Source organism: Centruroides vittatus, unplaced genomic scaffold (genome assembly GCF_030686945.1).
Source record: "Centruroides vittatus isolate TY-2023 unplaced genomic scaffold, ASM3068694v2 contig_749, whole genome shotgun sequence".
Lineage (NCBI taxonomy): Eukaryota > Metazoa > Arthropoda > Arachnida > Scorpiones > Buthidae > Centruroides > Centruroides vittatus.
The window spans coordinates 342,655-370,339 of NW_027122485.1; the positions used below are offsets into that span (position 1 = coordinate 342,655).

General features: G+C 30.7%; 2 protein-coding genes and 1 pseudogene across 2 annotated transcripts; 1 reads left to right on the plus strand and 2 right to left on the minus strand.

Annotated features, from left to right (window-relative positions):
* Positions 1 to 24,692, minus strand: Cdc37 (cell division cycle protein 37). Its single transcript, XM_067277535.1, has 10 exons — positions 24,524 to 24,692; positions 9,164 to 9,297; positions 8,934 to 9,087; positions 5,321 to 5,371; positions 2,820 to 2,885; positions 2,590 to 2,748; positions 2,394 to 2,509; positions 2,140 to 2,260; positions 1,984 to 2,052; positions 1 to 779 (listed from the first exon to the last, which is right to left on the minus strand). Exons 1-10 carry the CDS (start codon positions 24,554 to 24,556, stop codon positions 606 to 608), a joined length of 1,077 nt encoding a protein of 358 aa, XP_067133636.1. The 5' UTR covers positions 24,557 to 24,692; the 3' UTR covers positions 1 to 605.
* On the plus strand, positions 14,901 to 15,656 carry LOC136981241 (uncharacterized; annotated as a pseudogene).
* LOC136981277 (uncharacterized) lies at positions 15,835 to 17,725 on the minus strand. Its single transcript, XM_067277580.1, has 4 exons — positions 17,702 to 17,725; positions 17,361 to 17,551; positions 16,827 to 17,045; positions 15,835 to 16,747 (listed from the first exon to the last, which is right to left on the minus strand). Exons 1-4 carry the CDS (start codon positions 17,723 to 17,725, stop codon positions 15,835 to 15,837), a joined length of 1,347 nt encoding a protein of 448 aa, XP_067133681.1.
* Positions 24,693 to 27,685: the final 2,993 nt, after the last annotated feature.

Here is a 27,685-nt window from a genome sequence, read left to right on the forward strand (position 1 = left end):
AAATTTAAAGGATTTATTTAATAAATGAATAAATCAAATATCACACTACATTATATAATAAAGATTATAACATTTAATTATAATTTTTTTCGGAATTACAGTCACGTAAGTGTAAATAACAACTTTCTTGAATCTGTAAAGGCTTAAGATCTAATCTGATAATTAAATGCATAAAATTGTGCTTTATACAGTATTAAAATCCTAAAATTAACACAATCTGTTGTTGTGTGTAAGATATGAACTAAAGATGTAACACATCAAAATAAGTATTATGGCATGCTACTAAACGATTTTAAACATAAGTAGAAGTAAAAATATCAGCTATAAAAGAAATCCTAGGCTATAAAGTTACATCCTTTACCCCCTTTTATTTATTTATTTCTTTTTTTTTTTTTATCAAAAATTAACAATCCATCATTTGATATTTAATAAATGTTGAATATTAAATTTTTATGCACAATTTTGATAGAGATTGATTAATTAATGGATTCAATGCTTCTGCCATTACAGCACTGTGGCCAAAATCATAATGCTATGATCAAATTACAAATATACATGGACTACATTTAAGAACATGGCAACATTTGATATTAGGAGGATAGAGTTCATTCGTCTTTGGTAGGATTTTCTGTGATTTTTTCGGCAGCTTTTGCATCCGGTATCCAAAGTCCGGAATCAACGCACCTTTTCATGTGGTATCGTGCTTCTTCTTCGGGCATTTGAGCGATAACTTCTTGTAACATGCCTATGTCTCTCTTTTCAAAGCATTCTTTCATTTTCTGAAAACATACACATAACAATTATTTTTAAATAAAATGTTTTTAATATCTGAAACATATAATAATTTAAAGAAATGTAAGACAAAATTTTAACAGCAGTGTAAAGTATGGACTTGTAAACAGAGAGAAAACAAAAGAAATACCGACTTTGTCAATTGGACCCACGTGTGGTCGATGATAGACCACTTGCCATATGGTGAACTATTGAACGTAAACAAATGGTGGACGCAAGTGTAAGCTACACTCTCATCCTATAAAAGCGGACCTGGATGAAAGCTGTTTGCACAAGAAAGGTTTGTAATTGGTTGGAAGTTTCCATCCAAAAAACCCTTAAAATGCAGAGCGAACGGGAGAGGGAGGAGAGAAGGGCAAGAGACTGATAACACGATAGTCTCAGGCATTTGGGAAGCCCGCTGAGCTTACCAGAGGAGATAGATAGAGCAATCTCAGGGATGGGTAAGTGCAGAGACTGGGCGAACCATGCAGTTGAGCCACTCCATAGGCTGACTGGCTTTTGGGAACTATTAGACTCCAGAGATGCCTCAATCTAGTACGTGAGACACCACACTTTGTGTATTCTGTATATACTATGTTTTCGAACTTGAATCTTCTACATATAGAATTTGTAAATAAACTGTAAATATTGTCTAACTTGAGTGTGGAGATATTCTTCTAACAAACCTGGATCACATCTAATTGAGTCATCATAAATATGGCAAACCAACTCAAAGAGACGGAGTTAGGGGAATAACTTCACTAGCAGTTTCTGAATAAGTTTTATCATTAACTAGGAATCCATGATGCTAGATTATCTTTATGAAATTCCCAGGAAAAGTGGAGAATAAATATTCTTTTCTCTTCCTCAAATTTTTTAAATATAAAAGGGAACATGTAGGAAAAAAAGAAGAGAATCATTGAAACAATGGTTCTCTTCTTTTTTTCCTACATTTTTTCTACTTTCTAGTGTAAGGAATACAAAATTCATTATCTTAATTTTAATAATTAAACAATTTTTTAGTTAATAATTTTACAAGATCCTTCAGCTTTAACCAGTTTTAATTCAGTTATAATATTTTGGTGTCACATATATAAGTTTTACATGACAAAATTAATGTTGAATAACCAGTATGTTCAACATAATACTAATCATTCAACATGTTGCCTAGAAATCAAAAATTAAAAATATTTATTTTGATTACATTACCTCTGGTAAAGATTCAAAAACTTCAACAGAATCCAATCCACCAGGTCCTAAGTTCTTCTCTCTCTCTTCCTAAATCAAAATATATCAGTTAATTCTCAAATTAATGAGATGTTATAAAATTTCCATCCTTTGGTTAGTAAAACAATTAAATCTTACTTCTTCAATTTCCTTTGCAATTTTCTGAATACATGCTTCGGCCCGATCTTTTACTCTTTGCTTAAATGCTTGTAGTTCATCATCAAAAGCGTCTTTATACTGTTGGTCAGTCAGTTGGATTCTTAAATTTTTTAATGCAAGTATTTGTTTAAATAATTTTTTATAGTTTAAAATAATTAATGCAATATATTTTAATTACACTCAGAATAAGTTTTAATTTTAAAATTAATGTAATATAAAATTTGCATGCTTACCGACTAAAAAAGGAAGCCACACAAGCTCTAGGATCGGTATCCAACTGTTTGGCCAATTCTAATATATATTGCATACATATACATTGATGGGCAACATGTTCCATCAATTTATGTTTCTAGAAATATTATAATTAAGTATAATTTAATAATAAACTAAAATGACTTAAATAAAAAATACAGTTAGTAATTTTCATACTTCTTCAACTTCTAAGTTAATACACCACATGACTAAATAATTTGCTGTTTCTTCACAAGCAAGGAAAGGATGATCTTGAAGAAATCGTTTGCTGTCATCATATTTACGGAGCATTCCAAACTTTTTCAGTAAAGATTCATTCTCTTCTATAAATTTTTTCTACCAAATATAAAATAATAGTCAGAAACTATCAATAATTTATTAAATAAATATATTGAAATTATATTTACTTGTCTTGCTTCTCTTTCTTCCTCAGTTAATTCTTCTTTTACTCTTGGAGTATTTTTATTTAAAACCTTAAAAAAAGTGAATTAACATAAAATTTCTGTAAATTATTATTTATCCAGTTTATATAATTTAATTATAGTCAATATATTTGATTTTTTTAACAGTCATTAACAGAAATTTCATAAATAAAGTTTTTTTGTATTACTAATTTAAATATAGATAATATTTATTTTCATTTGCATATATAAACTGAATTCCTATATCTTAGTATTGTTATTAATAGCCCTCATATTTTCTGGAATATATGACATACTGACAAAAATATCACCCTGTGTGTTAAGTATAAAGTTATGATCCCCATAACTTAATTCCCCAAACAGTCTTCAATATACTACAGGTAATCTCTACATAGTCTAACTCTAATTAATAATTAAACAGCAACGTATTTACTCGACATATTTCTTACTACAGCTATGTAGTTTTTGCAGGTATGTGTGTTGAATATTTTAATTGTAAATGTCTTCTTTTAAACTCCTCTTACTTCCCAATAATTAAAAAGTATGCATTCTAATTTTATTTTTTAAAATCAGAATATAGTAAACTTTTGAGGTGAGTGCAAAAAGCACAGAATGGCTTAAATACACAAACCCCCACTCCAGCATAGAATATTTATATTTTTCAAATATATCTTATATTTTATGAGATTGAAGAAAATTAAATGATAAAGGAAACATATGAATTATATAAAACTAATTATTACGTTAAAAAAATAGTGAGGTTGAGGCCAAAGTTTTAAATGCGAAAACGTTATGTCGGACCTTCTAGGCTTACAGGAAAGCAGCACCGAAGTTTAACAATGGTGTTTGGATGGCCAAGCGGTCAAGGTGGCAACCTACTGCTCTAGGGAACCCAGGTTCGAAAAATCCCCAGGAATTTTTCAGGGGGTGGTCCGTCCGGATATGTTGGGCCCCGTCCCTCACCACCTGGTCGCTCCATTGTGGGCCTGGCTGAACCCATAATGGGGCTTGCTTAAAACTTAAAGAAGCCCTCTTAGTGCCCACAGGGCAGAAAGAGTTATTTTTTTTTTATAATAATAATAACTCTTTCTGCCCACAGGGCAGAAAGAGTTTATTTATTTTTTACATTTTGGTAAAAAATAAATACAATGGAAACTTAATTATCTGAACTCTACCTCTACAGGACCACGATGTTTTGGATAATCAGAAACTCATTTTGATTTAGTAATAGTCTCTTTAATCCAAAAAATTGACGGTAGACTGCCTCACAGCTTAACAGGTTCAAACTCCTTTATTGCCTTTTTAAAAATGCATTTCGGATCAGTATTATTTTCTTTGACCCCTCTTCAGTGCTATAAAACAAAATTTGTATATGTAACAAAAACTAACGTGAGAAGAAAAAACAAGAAACACTTTAAAAAACCGTTTTTCCAATACCTTAAGTTCTTCATACACTCCTTTTATACCTATAATTTTAAGGTATTTGGAGTATATTCTTTCCTCAAAAAGCACCGGAAATGGTTGATGTCGTGTTCCAACGTTTCTACCTTCTTAGTAAGGGTTACCAACCTGTTCATTACTTCCATTTTTTTACCTCTTCAAATTCTTATTCTCTGACCCCTCTTCAGTGTTTTATAGCACTGAAGAGGGGTCAGAGAAAATAATACAGATCTGAAATGCATTTGTAAAACGGCAATAAAGGAGTTTAAACCTGTTAAGCTGTGAGGCAGTCTACCGTCAATTTTTCGGATTAAAGAGACTATTACTAGACCAACATATAATACAGCTACCATAAAAATTTAATAAGAAACTCATTTGTTTTTGTATTTTGAATACATCAAGCACTGTGCATTTAAAGTTTCATGAACTATAAAATATTGTAATGCAATAACTGTATTCGAAAGTAAATGAATTTACTCAAAATCTAATGTAATGTTATATATATGACCGAGTTTCATAAAGCTAAAATTGACAGATGACTAAATTCTCCATGTAAATAGAAATTACTGTGTTTTTCTGTAGTATTTACAATGCTGTCTAGTTTTTTTTTTTTTGTTTGTTTTTGATGAATGTCATTTCAGATAATTGGATTTCTAATATAAATGCAAAAATCTCTCCACAGCCTACTTTTAAATGTTTTTATCTTTCTTTAATATTTATTTTTTTCTATTTTAAATTGGAAATATTAATTTTCTTCTTACTACTTTTAGAAAAGAAAACAGCTTAGTACTGTGATGATTTTGAGATCTTAGAATAAGTTATAAAAAATAAAATTTTTGATTGCAATTAATGTAAAAATAATTGAGTTGAGATTAAATGATATGATAGTGTTTCTGGAACCAACTAATACTGTAAAATGGAGGCCCCTTATAAGTATAATATTTTCAGATTGAAAACTTATGAAGTTGAATTTTTAATACATATAATTATAATGATTAAAATACTCATTTATTTCAATATAATTCATTAAAATTATAAAAACCTACTGTTTTTGAAAATCCATCACGACTAATAGTATCAACATTCCAGGGCATCAGCTAAAAGAAAAGTAGACCAATTAAAATTAAAAATAAATTAATAATTTCTGTAAAACTTAACAAGTTGCAAATAAGAAAATAATTTTATATAACAAAATAAAAACAATTGTAAAAAGTTTTATTACAATCTCTTTTATTAACACACATTAAAATAGCACATTTAAATTCTTACTATAATTTATTCAACTTAGATATATCTTTATATGGTTTTGATGATGATGATGAAAGATTTTCTCTACTTTCTACAATCAATTTAATCTTATTGATCACAGCAACATAATATATACAGGGTTCCTACTCAAATTTTTATTTCAAATTCCATGACTTTCCTTGACCAACTTTGTCCAATTCCCTGATCCTCATATTTATTACAGTATGGAATATTGACATAATAAAACATTTTACTTACTTATAATCATTTTACCTGTAAACATTGAGTACATCTATCCCTCTTTTTGGACAGTTGATACATTCCAAAGACTGTGCCAAAAAGTATATTATGTACATCCTGTAGAAAAATGTTTGCTAGGATCCACAACTTTAATGTAACAATCAACAAGCAATTTACAAACAAAACTTGAGCTTTTTTACTTTATCATCATTTATCATTATTATTTGTATGTAAATCTAGTAAACACAAGATAGCATAAAATCAACTGTATACAAATAGTACTGTACTGTGCTTAAAAAAGATGAACTCTTGACTTAGAAACGTGTAATTTTAAAACCAATCTTTCAACAAAGAGGGTTAAATGTTTTTAAACAGCAACATAATTTTAACAAAAGTTAAATTTAAAAATTTTCAAATAAAACATTTTTTCTCATGTAAAAAAATCAATCAGACTACCTAGTTGATATTGAAAACTATAAAATACTACAGTATTATTACAGGTATGATCGATGTTGACAGTTTTTAAGTCCTAAATTTGCCAAAATCAGTGCTATTTGTTAACCAACTTTATTTCTATTAAATTAATTATTAAACTAAGTATCAAAGTGCAGGAAATTAACAGGAGAGAGAGAGAGAGAGAGAAATGTGCTTGCAGTACAGTACTTTTAAGGTAAATCATAATAACAGATGTAAAAATGCTAGTGCCGACCATAAGTCGATGCAAGCATTTTATATCTTTTACTGTAAATGTCAGGTAAGTGTTTAAAACATTATTGCACAACATAAAAAACTATAAATGTGAAAAACAATTAAATTATAAATTTTTATTGATCTATTTAGCTTTTTTGAAGTGAACATTCTAATAAATTACCATTTCAACTTTAAAAAGTTTTCATACAAATTTTTAATTAGTTGTTTTTTATTCTAATTTAACAATTTCATCTTTTTATAATTGCTGAATTATTAAAAATAAAAACTATTACATGAAAGTAGTTTATCCTATTATTAAACCACAACCATAGAATTGGCTTCAAAATGGTGAAAAAAAGCCATTATTTATTTTTTGATCGTTAATGAATTCTGTAGTCCATTACAAAAGTATAAATTTATACCTTAATAAATTTTATAAAATTTTAATATTCTGAAAAGAAATTGAAAACTATGTTTTGTTACACAATAAAAATTATTAAAATAAAAAATGATAAATATTTGTAATTTATTGGTATTATTTATCAATTTTCACACTTTGTTCTTATTTTTTTAAATCAATTCATTAACACCTTACCTCAAATTGAAGGTATGAAAGATAATTGTGTGGGGGTTTGAAAAGGGTTATAAATATTTTAAATCCATGTTAATTATCAAGAGTATTGCAGATTATTCTCTTAAATTCACAATAAATTGTTTTTAAAATCTCAAAATGTTCAAAATTTAAAAAGTGCTGATTGATCTGTCAGTATATTAGGGATTGCTTATCCCTGGAGTTTAGCAATGCTATCCTTATGTGAAGAATTATAAAATGCAACACTAAACAATTAATGTTAGTTTTAAAAGTAAACTGCATCTATCAGTAAAAGTATTAACTGTCAAAACATTAAAACAAAATTTTTTTTAAAAATTGAACAATTTGATGTGATTTTAAAATTTATTCTTACAACAAATACATGTCTCTTTAATCTGAAAAAATTACAAGAATTCTGGTAGACTATCTTACAGCTCATTATGTGTGATCATGCAAGGTTCAGCATTAAGTGCTCCAGTAAAATTTTCAGATTTTTTGGAAAATGGTTTTGATGATATCAGATAAGGAAAGCAGTTAAGCACATAACAAAGATAAAAATTTAATAAAAGATGGATTTTTACATCTAGTGGTGTCCTCTAATATTAAAAATGTTTTGATAGAAAAACAGATTCTGTTATATTTGTAATAAAGGTTGCAGCATTACTTCTTGCTGCCTTGCAGAAGACTACACTTGGTCAGTCATATTCCGCAAATGAAATCAACAAGGCAGCTAAGCAGACAGATTCTCTGATTTTTCCTGACTGACAATTTTCGACAAATTCCCTGACTTTTTCCAAACACCAATGAAAATCCCTGACTTTCCAGGTGTGTAGGAACCCTGTACATACTGAATATTATAAATTTTATAAATTTCAGTTCTTGCATGTCTATAACTTCCTTTTCCAAGCAACTGAGAAAATAGTTTAACTCTTTAAATCCTAAAAATTTCTTCTTCCTGTATACCTGAATACAGAATTATTTTTACCCTTCAGGCTACTGACTGTTACTTTTACTGTTAAAAATATACAAAAACTTAACTGTTCAACACAGTATAACCTTTACCTATTAATCATGGCATCCCAGAAGCATGTAGAAGCAATGAAGTCTAACTAGTATGAGCAAGGCCTGAAAAAGGCTAAGATGAAAAAGGAACTCATCATGAAGCATGAAAGCGGTACACGTGTAGCAGATCTGGCAACCATGTTTAAGATGCTAACATTGATAGTGTGTGACCAGTAAATGCATATTTTCATTTTATTATATATTATTTATGAATTATATTTATTGTTTTTGTATTTTATTATTAGGGCATTTAATGTGTTATTTTTACCTTAAGTTATGTGTATTTGCCATATTATTTGGGGTCTGGAAATGGATTATTTCGCTTTCCATTATTTCTAATGGGAAAAATTGCTTCCTAGAATGAATTAATCTTTCGGGTACTTCTGAATCCACAACTGATTGGGTGCCACAAAATTTATCCTCAATTCTGATCATTTTTCAAAAAAGCAGCTGCAAATTTTACATTGATTTATGTCTGTTGTTACTCATAAATAATTTGAATATATCTTTTGCTCTTGACCTACACACTTGTCATTTACAACTTATATGACCCTTTGTCAGAAAAATGTTGGAGACTCCTGATCTAGACTGAAATGAGGTTTTATTTACAGAGCACTTTGGCTTACTTATCAGTCCAATTCTAATTATATAATAAAATTTATCAATGTAGATGGAGAAACTGCAAACAAAGCTTGACTAGAACTATCTATTAAAAATCAAGAGTCCTATATCACTCAAAAGTAGAATAAGAAAATAAAAAGCCTTAAGAAAATTCCTTAATGGGAAATCAACTGTTATATTTAGAAATTTAATAAATATATTCTTACTTTTTCTTTTTTTAGCAATTCAGTATTCTTTGCTTTTAATTTCTTTTCTTCATCTTCTAATTCTGCAATAGATTTCTTAATTGCACATAAATCTATTCCAGTTCCTTCACCTTCTTTAAGTTTATTTTTTAATTCTGTTATTTTTTTTTGGCTCCTACAAAAAACAATTTTCATTCAAATTTTATAAGATTTAATTTTGTAGATATTTAATTCAATACAAAATTACGTACTCTGCGATACTATTTTCTAGTGTAGTCTTCTCTTTTTCAAATTCAGTCATTCGCTCCAATCGAGCTTGATGTCGCCATCTGAACAAACTTGCAGTATCTATGTTTGGATGAGTATCATCCTCATCGTCTGAAATCTAAAACATTTAAAAAATAAAATTATTATAATTACGAAAATAATTTTTAGACTTATCTTTATATAAAATTTTTTAAAAAATCCAAATTTGATTCATAAAAAATTAATAGTTAATTAATAATGACAATAAATATATTCTTAGAGACAGTAAAAATATTTAATAGAAATTGTTCTACATATAAAATTCTTATTGACTAAAAAGAAAATAAATAATGTTACTTATTAAGCTACACAAAGTAATCCAGTTTATAACAATCATATTCATTTAATTTTGTTTTATAAACATCAGAAAATTTGCCAATGTCAAAAACATACTGATTTATTGTAGTAACTAACTTTTTTACATGTACAGTCATCCCTCAGTTATTGCGGTTAATAGGGACCAGAACCGGCCGCGATAAGTGAAAAACCGCAAAGTAGTGTCACCCTCTCATTTTTAACGTGATTGTCGCGGGCAGCTTCGGATAGAACTGGGGTAGCTGCAGGAGGCGGTGTAGAGGCAGAAGAAGGAGTTTCTGCAGAACATTTTCGGCGCACAAGGAACATCGCAATGGGGAGTTGTGACTGTTGTTTTTTCTTCTGAGCAAAGATGCCCTTGTACAACACCATTACACCGTCAATACAGTTACTGAATTCTACGGCTCTGACCATGTCATCGATTTCTTGGGCCCTTTGTTGCAGAGTCCGTGCTATGTTGCAGAGCTCTTGCAGGTTTTCCAAGGTAAGGCCACGTTCTTCAGCTTCATTGTCGTCACCATCATCAGATACCTCCTCTTCTTCCTCACTCACCGATCTTATCATTTTGACGGGTTCCTCGTCGGTTAAGGGGTTCGAGTGGTACTCGATCAGTGTGTTCACTTCTTCCGTCGTCACGTCGGAGAACCCTTCATTGGCTACAAACCGAGCCAGCCTCACAGCCTTATCTACGGCGGAGTGGTGAACTTTGTCAGGCGTAAATCCCTCGTAGTCATGGGTGACGTTTTTTGGCCACAGTTTCCTCCAACTTGCAATCAGTGTCTGTTCTTTCATCTCATTAAGAGCATTCTGAATGTTGACCAAGCACGTTGCAATGTTGTATCCCCACCAATAGTTCTTCAGGCTGAAGACTACGTTGTCTTCGTCGATGGAGGAAATGAGGCCCTCTATCGTGGACCTCGTGTAGAGGCCTTGAAGGCCCGAATGACCCCCTGATCCATGGGTTGTATAAGAGAAGTGGTGTTGGGGGGGGCAGGAACTTCACTTGGACCCCGTCATAATGGAGACTGGTTGCATGTCCTCTCGCATAGTCCATGAAGAGAACGACCTTAAAGGGAAGCCCCTTTTCAGCGAGGTACAGCTTCACCTGCGGGATAAAGCAGTTTACGAACCAGTCGAGTGTGAGGGCTTTTGTTATCCATGCCTTTTTGTTGTGCATCCAGTAGACGGGCAGCAAGGCTTTGTTTTTGTTTTTCAAAGCCCGAGGATTCAAGGACTTGTAAATTAAGCCGGGCTTGAGCATGAAGCCCGCAGCATTCCCACACATGAGGAGAGTCACTCGATCTTTGTGGGCCTTGAACCCTGGCTTCTCAATTCGTCCTTGTAAAGGAACGTCCAGGACAGCATCCTCTTCCAGAAGAGGCCAGTCTCATCCATGTTAAAGACCTGCTCCGGGAGATAACCACCCTCATCAATTATCTTCGGAAACTCTTCCTCGACGTAACGAAGAGCTGCCTCTTGGTCTGCCGAGGAAGCCTCCCCATACAAAGGAATGCTGCGAAGGCCAAATCTCCTCTTGAATTTCTCGAACCAGCCCTTGCTGGCAACAAAATCACGTTTTTCTCGTGGGGTAGGATCACTCAAGGCACTGGTACTAGGCTGAGGTTCATTTTCATCGTCGTCATCACCTTCGTCGTCTTCGTTCAACTCTCCTTCAGGAATGAGTCTATCATACAGGGCTTTGGCTTTAGTCCAAATCATATTGGTATCGAGACTAACCTTCTTTTCCCGACAGTCCGATATCCACACTGATAAGGCATTCTCCATTTTCACAATTCACTTATTATGAGAAGTCAAAACTCGCTTAGTGTCCTTGGAGAATGATATCGAGGCAGTTTTACGGATATTCACTTCATCCTTTTTTATGTAGCGAACCATCAATTCGTTCAATCCATAATGGCAAGCAACAGACGCATAGCTATGGCTTGCCTTAAGCATGTCCAACAAATTAACTTTCTTGTTCAATGTCATCATTTTTCTCTTCTTCTTGGGTTAACTAGAGGATTTAGAGGGTGGAGGACATTTAGGAGCCATTTTCAAGGGCGTCACAAGCACTATTTTGAACAAAAAGACACAAGAGAACAACAAAAATTAGCACACCTTGAGACTAAGCATCACTCAAACATTGATTTGAATGAGCACAGTCGTCTTCGCTGGGTATGAAAGCGAAGTGGAAGAAACGTCTAGGCCAATCAGCTTGCAAGATTCCCGAGTCGGGAGGGATATCAAATGGCGGGATGCTAGCCAGCCAATCAGAGACGTGGATTTTGAATTGTGTGGGCACTCCCTGCCTTCTGCTAGCATGCGAGCAACTTTCGCACCATAATTCCTCAATTTTGAGTTTTTGACGAATATTTTTGAACAATCCGCGATATACTGAGGCTGCAATAAATGAAACGCAAAGTAGTGAGGGATTACTGTACTTTCTATTACCATTATCTACAGTACTATCTTCATGTTTCTTTTCCATAAATTAATCCACCAAACTAGAGGCATTCAAGAGGAACACCCCATATTTATTTTCCAGACAATGTATAGGCCGATCTATATTCAGAGCATAAAAAACCAATTTTTAGATGCATTATCCACATATTGGTCCATAAGAAAATGCATCAGTCATGCACATTACCAAATACAGAAAATGTGTGCAATACACTAAAATACAATATAGACTATGTATTATATAGCTTACTGAATTACACTGCCAGAAAGTGCCAATTACCAGACATTCTGGATTATCAGGTGCCAAATTAACCTATTGTACTTTATTATATTCATAATTAATTCTCTGACAGTATAAAATAAACATCAATCCATCAATTTTGATTATTGTTATTTTCATTGTAAATCTCTGCCACTTAATAAGTATTTCAAATTTCTATTTATTGCATTTAGGTACACTAGAGATTTGTTCAATATGATCATTCATAGACAAATCTTTAAGCCCCATAATATTCATAATTCATGACATAACATGTAGGCATGTAGAACACAACAGTAAAATAATTTATAGACTATTTATTATTCTTTCATACTTATTACTACCTACAAAAGTTATTGACTAAAGAACAGTATCAAGTACAATTAGATATTACTTTAAATTTCCTTCTGAGTAATTGACAAAAATATGTAATGCATATTCTTTTCTACAGAATTATGTATTTTCATGCAGAATAGTTTGTATTAATAATAATAATTCATAAAATAAAACCAATGAATTTATTTCTATGGTTTAAAAATACTGTGAAAATAGATTAGAATGTTCTATATCCAAATATAGCACACCATCTTGAATTTTATAAAAAATTAGACATAAGACTTCTTGCAAAATTTAAAACTGGCAAGCTAAATCATTGCATTGTTTTACTTTGGCATAACTTTCATAAAAGGTTGTTGATCCCTGGTTAAGTATTTGCATTAAAAAGTTATTTAATGTTTTATCTCCTCAGTGTTTCTATTACAATATGAATTATTGGTATTGATTTCACATGTTTTTCTATGAATTTAAAAGATTTTCTTTTACCTCATTTTTATTTGTTAAATAGTACAGATTATTTGATTCCCCTTGAAAGATTGTCAACACATTAGGATATTTGCTGAATCTTATTTTGTAGCATATGCTTGTGACAGACAGCCAGAAAAGTGTTGTATCATGTTTATTTTGTTAGTACTCACAAAACACATTCTAAAGAAACCAAAGAGGGAACAATTTACAGAAAAAGAGCAAGTAGAAAAAACTTTATACCATTGTAACTGAAAAAGCAATGACAGAGATGCTACTAAAACAATCTAAGATTTTAATGCTATATAATACTTAACAAGATATTTTAGATTATTCAGCATTACTAGTAAATCTATTTTCCAAATATCTAATACTATTGTAAATTTTTTGGTAATGAACAGTACATGAAAAAGAGCTTGGGAAATGGTAATTAGAAGATAAAATTTTTATCTTATAAGCAAAGTGGAACTAAATATTTCATTTTGACTTATATCTATTTTTTCAATTTTTCAGCACAGACTTCAAGTAGAATATTTAACTTACACTGTAAAAGTACCCCTATTTCAACATTTAAATATTCATTATTTGTTAATCAAAAGTAAATAAATATGGAATATGACTAAATGTTTTGCCAAATTTTACAAGTTACTTTAGAGAGTTAAAAAAATTGGAATGGAAACTAACACACATAAAATGCAGAATACACTGCTATTCAAATAAAGAAGGTAACACAGTATAATTTTAAACACAGTTTTATCAGGTGGAATAGCAACATTTAACAGAGTAGAATTCTACATTTATTAACTTCTTAAAGCAGAGTTCTATCAGAGTTAATACATGCTTATTAATTGATAAAATCTGTTTAGGAAATAAATTAGAAATAATTCAACTATGCTTTTGAAGAAAGATAAACAATTGAATCAATTTGAAATGATAACAGTAAAGGTCATTTCATAAAGAAAGACTCATTCAATTTAATCAATTTAAAAAATTGTTCAGAAGACTTTCTAGAAACTGTTGTAAACTTTTAATTATTTTTAATAGAAAAAAAAAAATAGAAAAAAATTTCCTCTCATATGGTAAATTTGAAAAGATTTACTGTAATGTATATAATGTAAATAGAAATTATTTTAAAAATTGTGTAATTCTGTACACTTTCAATTATGTATAAAATTCAATAAAACTGAACTCTCAAGATTTTATACAATAAAATTATTTAATAAAAAAATATTTTGCTGCTTTGCTTTGATAATGGCATAACTTAAAAAATGTTAATTTTATAACAAAGGCTGAAGAAAGGCCAGTGGTTTTACAATACTACAGCCAAACTGTTAATAACATTTCTGTCTCTGATGTTGGATCCAATGGAAGTAGAAATATGCCATTATATATGATAAAAGTACTCTACCTACAAAATTTAAACAAATTATCAAAATTCATCACAACATTCTGGATTGTTGTGATGAATTTTGATAAACAGTAATGTTTCATTAAAATTAAAAATATCTTCTGCATTGTAAGTTTTAAAAGTTGCTCCAGTAATATTGTTTCCATTTGTTGACAATAATCATTCATGCACCATCAATTTTGTATGACAAACACTTCCATTTTAAATTATTTTGAATTAAAGAATAAGTTAAGAAAACTATGACTAATTTTAACTTCTGACTCATCTAATTCTTTTTCAAAATACTTTTGCTTGACAGAAATTCAAATCTTGTGGAATCTACAAATGATTTCAAACTATTCTTGAAAAATCTAGTTCATTTTTGGAAAAGTTTAGTTGTTTTCTGTTTTGTAATACTAATTTTTCTTTCGAAGATAAACTTTTTATGGTCCTAATCAAAATGAAATTAAATATTTATTTTTCTGTTACATCTTTATTTTTTCATTGTTCTGTACCAACTGCAAGTAGAATATTTTACTCAGGTGTGAAAATCCTTGCTTCAGTACTTAAGTGTGCAATTGTTTGGCCATCAAAAATAAATATTTTAGAAAATATGCCTAAATGTTTTAACAGGTTTCGTAATGTAAGAGTAATTTTGGACTGCTCAGAATATAGAGTGCAGAGACCAAAGTGTTTAAAGTGTCGAATATGTTGCTACTCTCACTATAAAGGTGACACAACTATAAAATTTTTAATAGGTGTTTCACCAGGTGAAATTGCAACGTTTTTAAGTAGTGCATATGGAGGTAGAACTTCTGACAAGGCAATCTTTGAACAGAGTGACATCTTGAATTTATTAACACCTTATAGTGATTCAGTGATGGTTGATAAAGGCTTTTTAATTGATAAACTTTGTTTAGAAAAAGGAATAAAGTAATTCAACCACCATTTTTGAAAAAAAATAAACAATTAAATAAATGTGAAGCAGTGAGAACAAAGGATATTGCATGTGCCAGAGTGCACGTTGAAAGATTTATCCAGAGAATTAAACAGTTTAAAATATTTTCAGCAAGACTTCCCTGGAAAATGACTTCTGTTGTCGATGAACTTTTAATTATTGCAACAGCTGTAGGAAATCTTTCTTCTCCTATACTGTCAGATGACAAATTTTAATTCAAAATTACCATATTGTAAATAATAATTATTTTAATAATTGTGTAATTGTTTATATTTTTAATACATTATCTCACACAAGATTTTTTTTTACAGTTTTCATTTAATAAAAGATATTTACAACAAGATATTTCAATAATTAGAACATCCATATTAAATAAAAATTATGAATTAGAAAAGAAAAAAACTTTTTAAATGTTTATATTTACAATGTTTATACACTATTCATTACTTTCAGTAAATAAAAATGGAAGCATTTTATTAAAATATATTTCTTTTAGTACTGAAATAAATTTATTTAAAAATTCATCATCTTTTTTTACTTCAAAAGAAATAAATGAATTATCAAATGATGAATATATCACAAAATCGCATACTGGCAAATTAGTTAACAACAACCCTAGCTGAACCTGACCGTAATATTTATCTCTCTTCCTTAATTCAACATTTTCACCATTAATGGTAATAAACTTCAACACATTCTTTTGAATTAAGGCTTGGATAGGTTCATTCCTCCCCTTTACTGGACACTTTATTTCTAAAAGAGAAGTTGGAATATTTTGTTTCATTATTATTCCATCAGGGGTATATCCTAACCATGGCAAAGCTGGTGAAATAATAAGGCCAAATTCTACAATTCTCTTGCCAGAATGTGAAGAGTATAATTGTCTTGCATCATTTTCGTGCAAAAGGCCATATGCTGTATTTTCATTTCCCCAAAAAATATTCCGTTTTGAAAATTTTTCATTCCAATTTGGATTAAAATTGAAATGATATGTATAAAAATTATAGTATATACTGCCTGTAATTCTTTTGCTCCTCTCCTTCTTCCATAATATTTTATTTACTTTGCTTTCTAGGCATATTCTTTTACATTCTTCAATACTCACCATAACTTTATTTTTATAATAATCCATCAGACTTTTTGGCAAGTCTTCTAAACCAATATTTTTAAAAGTTAATATTAATTCTTTTTTTATAATACTTGTATAATACAATTTATTACAATTAAAAACTCCAATTGCACTAAAGTTTTGAATGTGGGAGAAAATAGCATTGACATCATTATTCTGATCAACTCTGTTGATCTCTCTATTCATCTTTGATAAAGATGCAAGGCTTTTCTGTCCTTTCCTACAATAATAATAATAAACTTAATATATTATATACCAATCATTTCATATAATTAAAAATTAAAACAGATAAAACTTACATATGTTTTGTTAGTGAAGAATTTGGTATAGCTTCTGTTAAAATGTTTAAGCACTTTTCAGAATCAATATTTAAAGCTATTCTGCTATTATTAGATCCAGTATGGCAAAATTTCTTTATTGGAATTATTTCATAATTAGACTGGACATTTTCTTTTAATCTGTTCCAAGAACATTCCAAATCTGTCTTGGATAATTTTTCAAGTCCTTCTATGTTATTTCTAAAGATAATGATAATTCATTGTTAATTAAGCAACTATCCAATCATATATTAATTGATATAATTGAATAAATTCATTATAATTTTAGTTATTTATTTATTGTTACAAAAAAAGGTAAAATAAAAAAAAACAAGCAGAAAGAATTTAGCATAATAACTAAAATGTAACGAATTGCTAGATTAAGATATATTGAATCTAAAAATTAATATAAACATTAGTAAATCTTAAAAAAACCTAATTAATTAACCTTCAGCACTAATTAGCTACTTATATTACACTAAAATACGTATAGTGTTGTAAAAAAACCAAGCTTACCTGTTAAGAAACAATAATACTGCCAAGCAATGTTTGCATTTTCCCGATTGTCCAGCTTTACAGGAACAAGTTATGCTGTCAATTTTATATGATAAATCAATAAACTTTAAAAATCCAGTAATTCTGTGTGGGACAGAAGTCAAAGCTGATGTTTGCAGACAAAGAGCACAAAAATGTACAGAACGATCTTGCTAATTTTTCTCGATAATACCACATAAAATGACGTGTCCTGCTAGCAATAATTGTTCTCCTTCTATAAAATTTCTCGATGAACTGCTACAAGCAGCATATTTCAATATCTCAGATAGTAATATATAATTCATTTTACATTGACTACTTACAAGCGACCCAGATGAAGTAGCCATTTTGTAAAAATTCAGCGCTCTCTATAGTTCATGAAAAACGCAAATACTGTGGCTATCAGCTATATTGTTATATGTATTTTAGTTATATTTTATATTTTCTTTATATTCTGTTCTTCCCTTTTTGTCATAACTTCCTTCTAGAAACTTCTTTATTAACTCTTATTGCCTTAAGGAGGGATTATCTCTTCTCAGAACTCTTGGTAGAACAAAAGGATAGGGGGATTATCATTTCTCTGAATTTTGGAGAAAACAAAAGACAGGAGAAAGCCTGAGGCAAAAATGCCAATGGAAGAGCCATTCTTGGTCAAGATCTCAGAGCAGACAGAAGGACAGGGCAGCGCTCCAGACTTGAGAAAGGGAAATGGGGACTTCAGAGTCCAAGAAAGCCGTAGAGGTTGACGAAATAGAATAGATTATAACCACAATACTTTTGTTAAAGTTAATTTATTTAATAGTTTCATTATATAATATTTACCAATATTCCACTGAGTAATAATACGGTGCAAAAAGGATTGACGAAATGGCTCAGTCCATAGAAAATTCTTTATGTGAGTACTTAAAAACATCTGAATTCTCTGAACAGCTTGACGAGGCAACTTTGCCAGGAAACAAAGCATTACTTTTAGCTTATGTAAGATTTGTAAAAGATGAGAATATTTCCCAAAAATTGTTATTTGCCAAATGTTTGGAAACTGATACAAAAGGTGAAACAATATTTAATGAATTAGAAACATTTTTTGATGCAAAAGATATATATACCCTTGAGTAATATCCTCTCCATTGCTACTGACGGTGCTCCAGCAATGGTAGGACGACACCAAGGCTTTCCGGCATACTTGAAACAAGCTAAACCAAATATATTATCTGTACATTGTCATTCACCAACACCATTTAGTTGCCAAAAATCTTAGTGAACGCTTGCATGGCTCACTAGATTATGTCATTCGGGCAGTTAATAAAATCAAAAGGAATGCCTAAAATGAGAGATTATTTGCTCAACTTTGTTTAGAAAATGATGAAGATTATAATCGTTTACTACTTAACACAGAAGTTCATTGGTTATCTAACGGTGCATGTTTGGATCGATTTTATGCACTCTTTGATTCAGTGTTGAAATTTGTGGACAGCAAAGACAATGATTTGCAGCTCAATTTAATTAATTCAAAAAATGACATAGCATATATGACTGACTTATTTCCCAAATGTAACGAAACCAATTTGAAGTTACGAGGTGATCAATTAAATTTAATCAAAACTAAAAGTATATCTGCATTTGTTGCAAAACTTTTTTTATACAAACGAAACTTGGGGAGAGGAGAATGCTCTCAGTTTCCAAATCTTTCAAAATTACAAAAACGAGATGATGATTTGCTTGTTTATTGTCAACACTTAATGGCTCTTCATTCTGACCTCAGCCAAAGATTTAAAGATATTCTTCACTTGGCCATCCCGATTGGGTGTTGAACCTTTTGCAGGTAGACCCACAAACTCAGGTAAAGCCATACTAATACAGAAACTTACTGAATTATCCACAAAAGCTGAAACCAATGTTTGAACAAGGATACCACAAATTCTGGTTACAAAAACAGATACCAATTTTATATCCTGCATTATGGGCCACTGTACAGAAGCTGTTGATTGCTTTCCTGTCTTCCTATTTAGTAGAGCATGGATTTCGTGCAGTCATGAACCTCATCAAGAGAAAAAAAAATTGACTGCAAATTAGTACTCGCAGAGACTTACGAATGTTACTCACAAACATCAAGCCAAACATAAATAATCTCATATCATCCCATCAGATTCACTCATCTCATTAAAAAATAATGTACTTTTGCATTTTAAAACAAAATTTATAATTTGAATAAATACTATTTTAAATATAAAAATGTTTTATTTATATTTTATTTTTACGTCACCATTCACCATCCAAGACATCAAAGTTAAATTTGAAATTTTGCTATAATGCAGTTGTATACAGTTATTTCAGTTGGGGTTCATGGTTAGGTTTTGCTATGAGAAAGGGTCCTTGGACATAATAAGTTTGGGAACCACTGCATTAAATAATCAGCATAGTAATAAAGTAGTAGTATTAGTAAAGAATGTAAATACATGTGGTCTGATTCTCAGACATTCAACATTTGGACATCTCATTTAGAATACAGTAATACCTCGGTTTTCGTCAGTTGCCTAGGATTTTGTCAGCTTGCCCAAGTGACCTTGCTGCTAATTTGGTGAAAACAAAGGGCGACCCACGCATTTTCCGGCTCAGTGTGGTGTTATTTCTTGTTGTGTGAGCATTACCCCACCATTGGCCAACAGTTCCATTCCCTAAACACTGGGAGTTCGGTCATGGGTTCACACTTTGCCAGGACGGGCTGGCCTCGTGAAGTTTTCTGGGTTTTCTCCCAGTCTGTAATGCCTGAATAGGGGCCAGTTACGCTTAAACAAACCTCTCGGAAGGCATTATTCCCCTTGATATGACCATCATAAATGCATACAACTACTGTTACATGACAATTACATCACACTTTACCACTGGGCAATATAGGCTAGAAGCTCATGTCCAACTAGCTTCTACAAGACAAGACATTACCCCATGCATCTAGTCAAACAATTCCATTGCTTTCCTTTAGATTAGTCTTTTATATTAATTTCTTATTCCTTTTAGTATATAATGCTATATTAATTTTCTATAAAATGTGTTTTTGGTATGTATTTTAGAGTGTCTAGAATAATTAATTGGATTTACATTGATTCATATGAAAATAATTGCCTCAGTTTTCATCGGTTTTGGATTCTGATGATTGTTTTCGAACGGATTATCGACAAAAACCGAGGTATCACTGTACTTTGATGCCCCCTAAATTGCCTTTCATATACCTCATTCTGTTTTTTGAACATTTTTAGCAAAAACAAAAATTTCAAGCTATTTGCTAGTTTTAATTTTGATAGCATCAGATACATTTGTGAAAATTAAGTTTAATTCTGTTTAATCTATGATTTAATATTTTAAATAATATTTTATGCATTGTAACATTTATTGTAAAACAAACTTTCTTACTCTAATACAAGACTTCATAAGTTTTTTTTTCTTCTTAAATTTTTTTACCAATGAATTCAATTCAAATGATTTCAGGGCTTTATGATCACACCAGCAATCAAAGATTGAAAGACACCACATAAAGACAAATAACAAACAAAAATAAAAACAAATGAATGTCTTTGTATCTGTTTCCTGCAACACAAATGGGAAGATTAATATTAGAGTTTGGGAAGTTTCGACATCTCAAAGTCCCGGGACACGAGACAACCCACGATCAAAATCCCGGGACTTTGAGACTTCTCAGAATAAAATTAGAATCGAGTTCATTTTTGGCAATATGTATCAATAAAAAAGCAATTTTGGTAAAAATCAACATTTATTGAACATAAAATCAAATCCTAACATTTATAACGTTAATTAAAGTCTAAACAAGTCATATGTTTAATTCTTATAGTCATAGATTCATTTTTGACAATAAAATCTTATAATTATAAAACCAACTTAGTAATCATACTAATCATCACCTAGTCTCTATTCATTAGTCATATAAATAATATAATAAACTAGCAATTAGACTTCTTTTCTGATTTAATAAAATAGGCATTTAAAAAAATCAGAGCATTAACAGCTTTGTCTGACAATCTGTTTCTGATTTTTGTAATAATGCCTCCAGACAAGGAGAACGCTCTCTCATTTTCAAGATGTCGGTTTTATTGTGTTTAAAGCTTTATAAAGTAGTTCTAAACTTTCAGTACATTTTCTGGTTGCATCAAATAACTAGAACTCCTTTTTTAATGTTGTTCTTGATGCAAAAATTTTTGCAAGAATTTTGAGTACATTTTCTTTAATTTTTTTGATTGCCATTTCCATTTGACTTTGAAATGACTCATCAGGTTCATTGTGTACTGTAGAGCTACTGGTACTGGGATTCAGCGTCCATTATTTTCAAATCTGGGATAAAGAGGGATATTTTCAAAAAGTCTGCAATACAGATCTTCTGCAAAAGCAATGAGTGCAGTTTTATTCAAATTCGAAGTAAAAAAATCCGTATTTTGCGACTGTGAGCTGTGTAGGCCAGTGTGCAAATATTTTAACAAACATATAACTCGTTGTGATCTTCTTTCTTCTAGACAGGCTTTCAATGTTTGAAAGAACCCTACCGCCAGATTATCATTTGTCATTGTCAATTGAATTATTTTCAGTAAAACATCAATTATTGCTGTGGCTGTGAGTAACGAAGAGTTTTGTCTGCTTAAGGCTTCTACAGCTATCTTGACTGGCTGCAGTAAAGTAACAATTGATTGCAAAAGAAGAAGATTGTCTTCATTCCATTTGTCTAATATGTTTAAATCAATTAACTCTTTCTTTATGCAATTTTTGAGCTTCAAAAACCTTTCTGCCATTACAATTATAGAATTCCACCTCGTTTCGACATCCAGTAGTAAACTGAATTCTTTTCCAAATTCTGATTTAACATATTTTATGTAATTGGCTGTTTTTCAGTGGACTCTTTGTCAATAATTTCACTAGGAATCGAGTTTCATCAAGCACTATTTTAATTTCATCAATTGGTTGTAATGGGCAGTTTGTTTTGTAGTTTGTTTGTAGTTTTGGCACATTGCAGCTTCTTCATCAGAAGAGTTTTTGTTCTCCATGATTTCATCATCACTATCATCAGTATCTTTAGAGGTAGAAGCTGCAGATGTGATAGTAGCCTGATTATTTTTATAAAATGTGTCTATAACTCCTAGATGTATTGCATGGTTCAAGCATAGGATCATCTCACTGGGACACACCTCATAAAGTGAAATTGACAACTGATTGACTAAGCTGACAGTGGTGACACAGACAGTCACAAATATCATGATCTCATAAACAAACGTCACAAAATAACAATATGGCGACAAATGTATTTATTGTGTACTCACTCAGTAAGTTACTTAGGCGTATCAAGTAATTACTCATTAAGCTAACAGATGGTGCTCTCAATGACGGAATGCGGAAAGCTAATAAACTTTATTATAAACTTTTGAAAATAAAATTATTTCAATACATTTTTCGACAAGCATGTCTCAAGTCTTGACCCGAAAGTCCCGGGACCCCAGACAATTAAATTTAGAAAAAGTCCCGGGACTTCGAAACACAAGACGTCCCGGGACCCAAACCCTAATTAATATGCACACCAAATGGTATAATCATATTAAAACAAAATAACCAGAAGGACAAAAATCATGACTATTGTCATCAATAATGAAGAGAAAGAATTAAACCAAATATACTAACAACATTTCTCTTTTTTCTCATTTCATTCTTTAGTTCATTTCATCATATTTAATACAGTGTTCATTGTACATGTTAACTTTCTTATTTATATCATTACAGAAGCTGATGCAAGAATTCATTATTTTATTTGTTTTCCTGGTATGAAACATTAATGGTAATAATCTGACATCATCTCTCAATCTTTATTTCTCTCTTTGATTCTTAAGAATAGATATAAAATCTAAAAATAATTAAGTTTTCTGAAAATACTCTTTGACTTCAAGAAAAGAAATTTAAATTGAAATTACATTGCAATATCAAATTCTAAATCTACAACTCTCAATAATAAACAATGTCTTCAAATAATATTGTAAGTTAAAATTATGCAAAAAAAACCTATTAAATTAAATTATTCACATCACCTAGTGTATACAATATACAAGATTTCTATACAATATTTTTGAAATTAAAATTTATCATTTCTACATAATAAGAATCACCAGGCAATTTCCAGAATTGACAAAAATTTTTCAATTCTTCAACTCCCATATAGCCTGTTCTTCCTATATTCACTCAACAAGAACTTTTAGGATTATATATATATATATATCCTAAAAGTTATAACAATATAACATATATATATATATATGTTATATATATTATATGTTATATTAAAACAAACTAATGCAACAGCATTTTCATATTGCCAAGAGTAAAAAAAAATCAAATCTCCCAAAATTTTCTACTCTTGGAACTGAAAATCAGAATAAACTCTTCAGGAGTTGGCAAACTTGCGCGTAATATCACAATCATTGAAAACACAAGTTTCCATAAAATGCAAACTTTAGTACTTTGTAAACCAGAATAAATAAATGTGTATACGTGTTTGTATAGCTTGTCTCCAAATGCATTATTTCCATTGTGCAGTCTCATAATCTGATATCCGGAATCAGATTGCTTATGCATGCAACTGCCGGCGTGACTTAATTTCTAAAACGATTTGCCGTCGCGGCTTCTGTGTCGAACAGGACACAGCATCGTCATCCCGATGGCATCGAAGAAGCGCCAATCCTCCGGTCACATCTATATACTTTTTGGTAATGTTTATTTTAGCTCATTATTTGTTTTATATATGTACAAAGTACTAAAAATAACTTCACTTTTCAATTAGAATCAACTCTCAAATTCATTTGTTTTAATTACATTAACAGAGCAAAGACTATTTCATTTGTATTATGGCACATGTTTAAATTAGCATCATTTGAATTCAGGGCAAGGATTTTTAAACCTCCACCAGCTGTTTTGCCGCGAAACTTTAACAAATGTCAACATTATATTTACGAATTGTTTAATGCAAGAATGTTTTAATATATGAAAAATTGAATATTATAAAATTTCTCATGTTGACAGCTCTAATGATACATAACGTAACGGGATTATGTTTAGGCTTATAAGCAATCGTTTAATTATAGAGATAGATAAATTAACATTACCTCGATTTCCTTCCACTTGCTATAATCGACCATTTTTTCCTCGCAAAAAAAAACTAAATACAAAAAAAATCGTTAACCAGTAAATTTTTCAGACAACGTAGAACGAATTTCGAAGCATCAATGCGTCGGAAAATAGAATGTTCTTCTACTAACTGCGCATGTACTCTAACGAAAGAACTTTCTGCTAACTTTTTAGTTTTTTAATATTAATATAATATAAGCAGAATATTTAAAATTAATTATAATTTAATTATAGTTTATATCTGAAAATTATTTTATTTTATCAATTTTATATCTCAAAAATATATTTCGAAGTTTCTAGAACGGCGAAAGAAAAAAAAGAAAACAAAAAATACAAAATATAGCCGACAGGGAGAGCTGTTACATAGATTTTAATTATCGGTATGACGTTACCTTGACGTTTTAAATTTAACTGTTAAAAAAATAAAATAAAGTAAAATTGAATTTGAACGTAATTATAGTAGAAACGTTCCGCCAATAAAAGTTTTCTCATATTGTTTTCCTTTATTTTTATTTTTTTTTATTTTTGGAGAAATTTCTATTTTTTATTTCACATTTCTGCTTTCGTGAGAAAAATGCGTATTTCAACCAGAAGAGATTTCATTTAGAATTGGTATTTTAAATAAAATCTCTTATTTAATCTAGTCACAACATTCGATTTTTTAAAAGTTCATTCGTAGATTTTCTAAAACACAGCAGACATCGTTCTTACACCTTCGTAGCTATTGCAGCCGAATGGCCGAGCGGTCAACGGAGCAACCTACCGCTCTGAGGCATAGTTGCCAGATCTGAAGGTTAAAAAGTAGCGGGGTTGTGATCCAAAAGTAGTGGATTTGAACTGTTTGTAGCCGAAACAATAAAAATGAATTATTTTGCAACTATGCACTTTTACTAATAAAATAAGTTTGTAATATATATATATACAGTCAAACCTGTTTTTATGCGGGGGATAGGGACCGCATTAAAAAAAACGCATTAAAAAAAATCTCACGAAACTTCACGAATGGCTGTAAATAATAGTTTTCGCAACACAATTAAAAAAATAATTTTTTTATGCGGTCAATAGGGACCGCATAAAAGAAGTCTCACGTAGAAAATAACTCAAAACCGTACGAAATAGAATTTATTGACAACAGATGTCAGCACTTGAATGCATCGTCTGGTCTATCGTCTGTTTTACATATTTTTGTCCAGGTGGTGTTTTGTTGACTTAAAAAGTAAATTATTTCATTTTTCGCATATTCATGCAATAATATTACTATAATAAGTGCATTTATGCTACAATAAGTTTATTTAGCTATAATAAGTCAACGTGAGACATGACGAATCGCACGAGACTAGTCGCCAACTATACCGCACAAATTAAAAATTCGCATTAAAAAAATCGCACAAATAAAAATCGCACATAAAAAGAGCGCATAAAAACAGGTTTGACTGTATATATATATATATATATATGTGGACATTCGGTGTATCTGCATCAATTTTCTCTAAATCAAAGCGAGTCATTTCTAGGCGAGGTGATTCATTTTTTGAACTTAGAGACATAGCGACTGCGGTTTTTGTTTTCAGTTTTAAGGCCTCCCCGTTTCCATTGTATCAAGAACTGTTGTATCAAAATTTAATAACTTTTGGATCACTTATTGGGAGAGAAAACTGGCAATTCCAACAGGATAATGCTTCCATTCATGCATCAAAGTTAACTAAAAATTAGTTTGCTGAAAAAAAAATTAATGTAATTGTTTGACCATCACGGAGTCCTGTTATGAACCCAGGGAAGTGTTAAGAGAAAGCGACGTGCAATATTTATAGGCGCAGATGCATTTTTGCGGCAAATCGAACATATTTTTGACCTGTCTAAAAATTCTCTAATTAGTCTGGAAACAAGGAAACCTAATTTCTTGCATTCTGTGAAAACAGATGAGATTGGCTATAATGTAATAATCTTAATCTTCGCTATCGTTACTTTTTGCCCGAGTAACACTGGGCTTATCTGCTAGTATATATATAAACATTTTACTTTTATTTAGGTTAAATTAGAACGTGGGTCCCTACTGCCCCCCCGAATCCAGCAATGGAAAAAAGGAATACTTTAAAAAAGAAAAAAAGGAAAACGTCTACTAAAAATGTAGTCAAATCGTCAAATTAAAGAAAGAACGTTCTAAAACAGAAGTAGAATCAAGTAGTCAAGCGGAAAAAAATAACAGGAAAACGAAGTAAAAGTAGATAAATTTGTGAATAGCATATTTTCGTTTAAAAAAAGAATTAAAAATAGACGCATATTGATAGATATATGAGAGGAAAACTGTTGGTGGCTGTGGTGTTTCCTATTCCGCCAAATTTTTACGTGTCTGTGTTCTGGCATAAAAGCATAAAACAGAAACTGAACTGAAAGCTGATTTCTGATTCAGTTTTCTGCCAAACAATTTTACGCACGTGTGTTCTTGGCCTTACTGTTTTGCTTTATTTGTTGTTTGAAGATACTTGAAAAAGGCCTATTTGGCCAGTGTCTTTTTGGTAAATAAAATAATAATAAGTACAAAATAATTTATTATTCATCTTCTATTTAAAATTGTATAACAGAAAAAATCTCAACAGTTTCCTCATCTTCCTTTTTAGATGATTCTTTGTGATATATTGACGAATTAAATGTGAGCATTTTTGCTGATGATGTGAAGTTATAACAGCACATATTTGTCTTCAAACATCATTTTAACCCGGAGAATTGAAGAAAGAAAGAAGTTCTAGCCCCATTCTGTTTCGGAGTTTTGTTTTTGTTGCAGTTACTCTTGAAAACACTCTTTCAACAGTAGCATTGCTAATTGGCAAACTGAACATAGTCAATGCAAATTGAGACAATTCTTTCAAAACAAAATCACCAGCCGAATTTTTAATAGTTATTGCTTTGCACCAGAAATCTGTTCCATCTGTCGGTATGCCATCAGGAAAAACATTTTTCCAGTTGATCGTTAGCAGAGAACACCACTGATTTTCTATCTCACCAATCTGATAATTCTAATGGTAGAGCGGAAAATGGTCGGCGTGTGTGAAACAAGCAGATCTTAGGAGAAAAGTTATGAATCTCTATATTTCTTGGAATCTTTCCCAAAGCTAAGTTCTCCGCTAAAAAATTGGAAAATT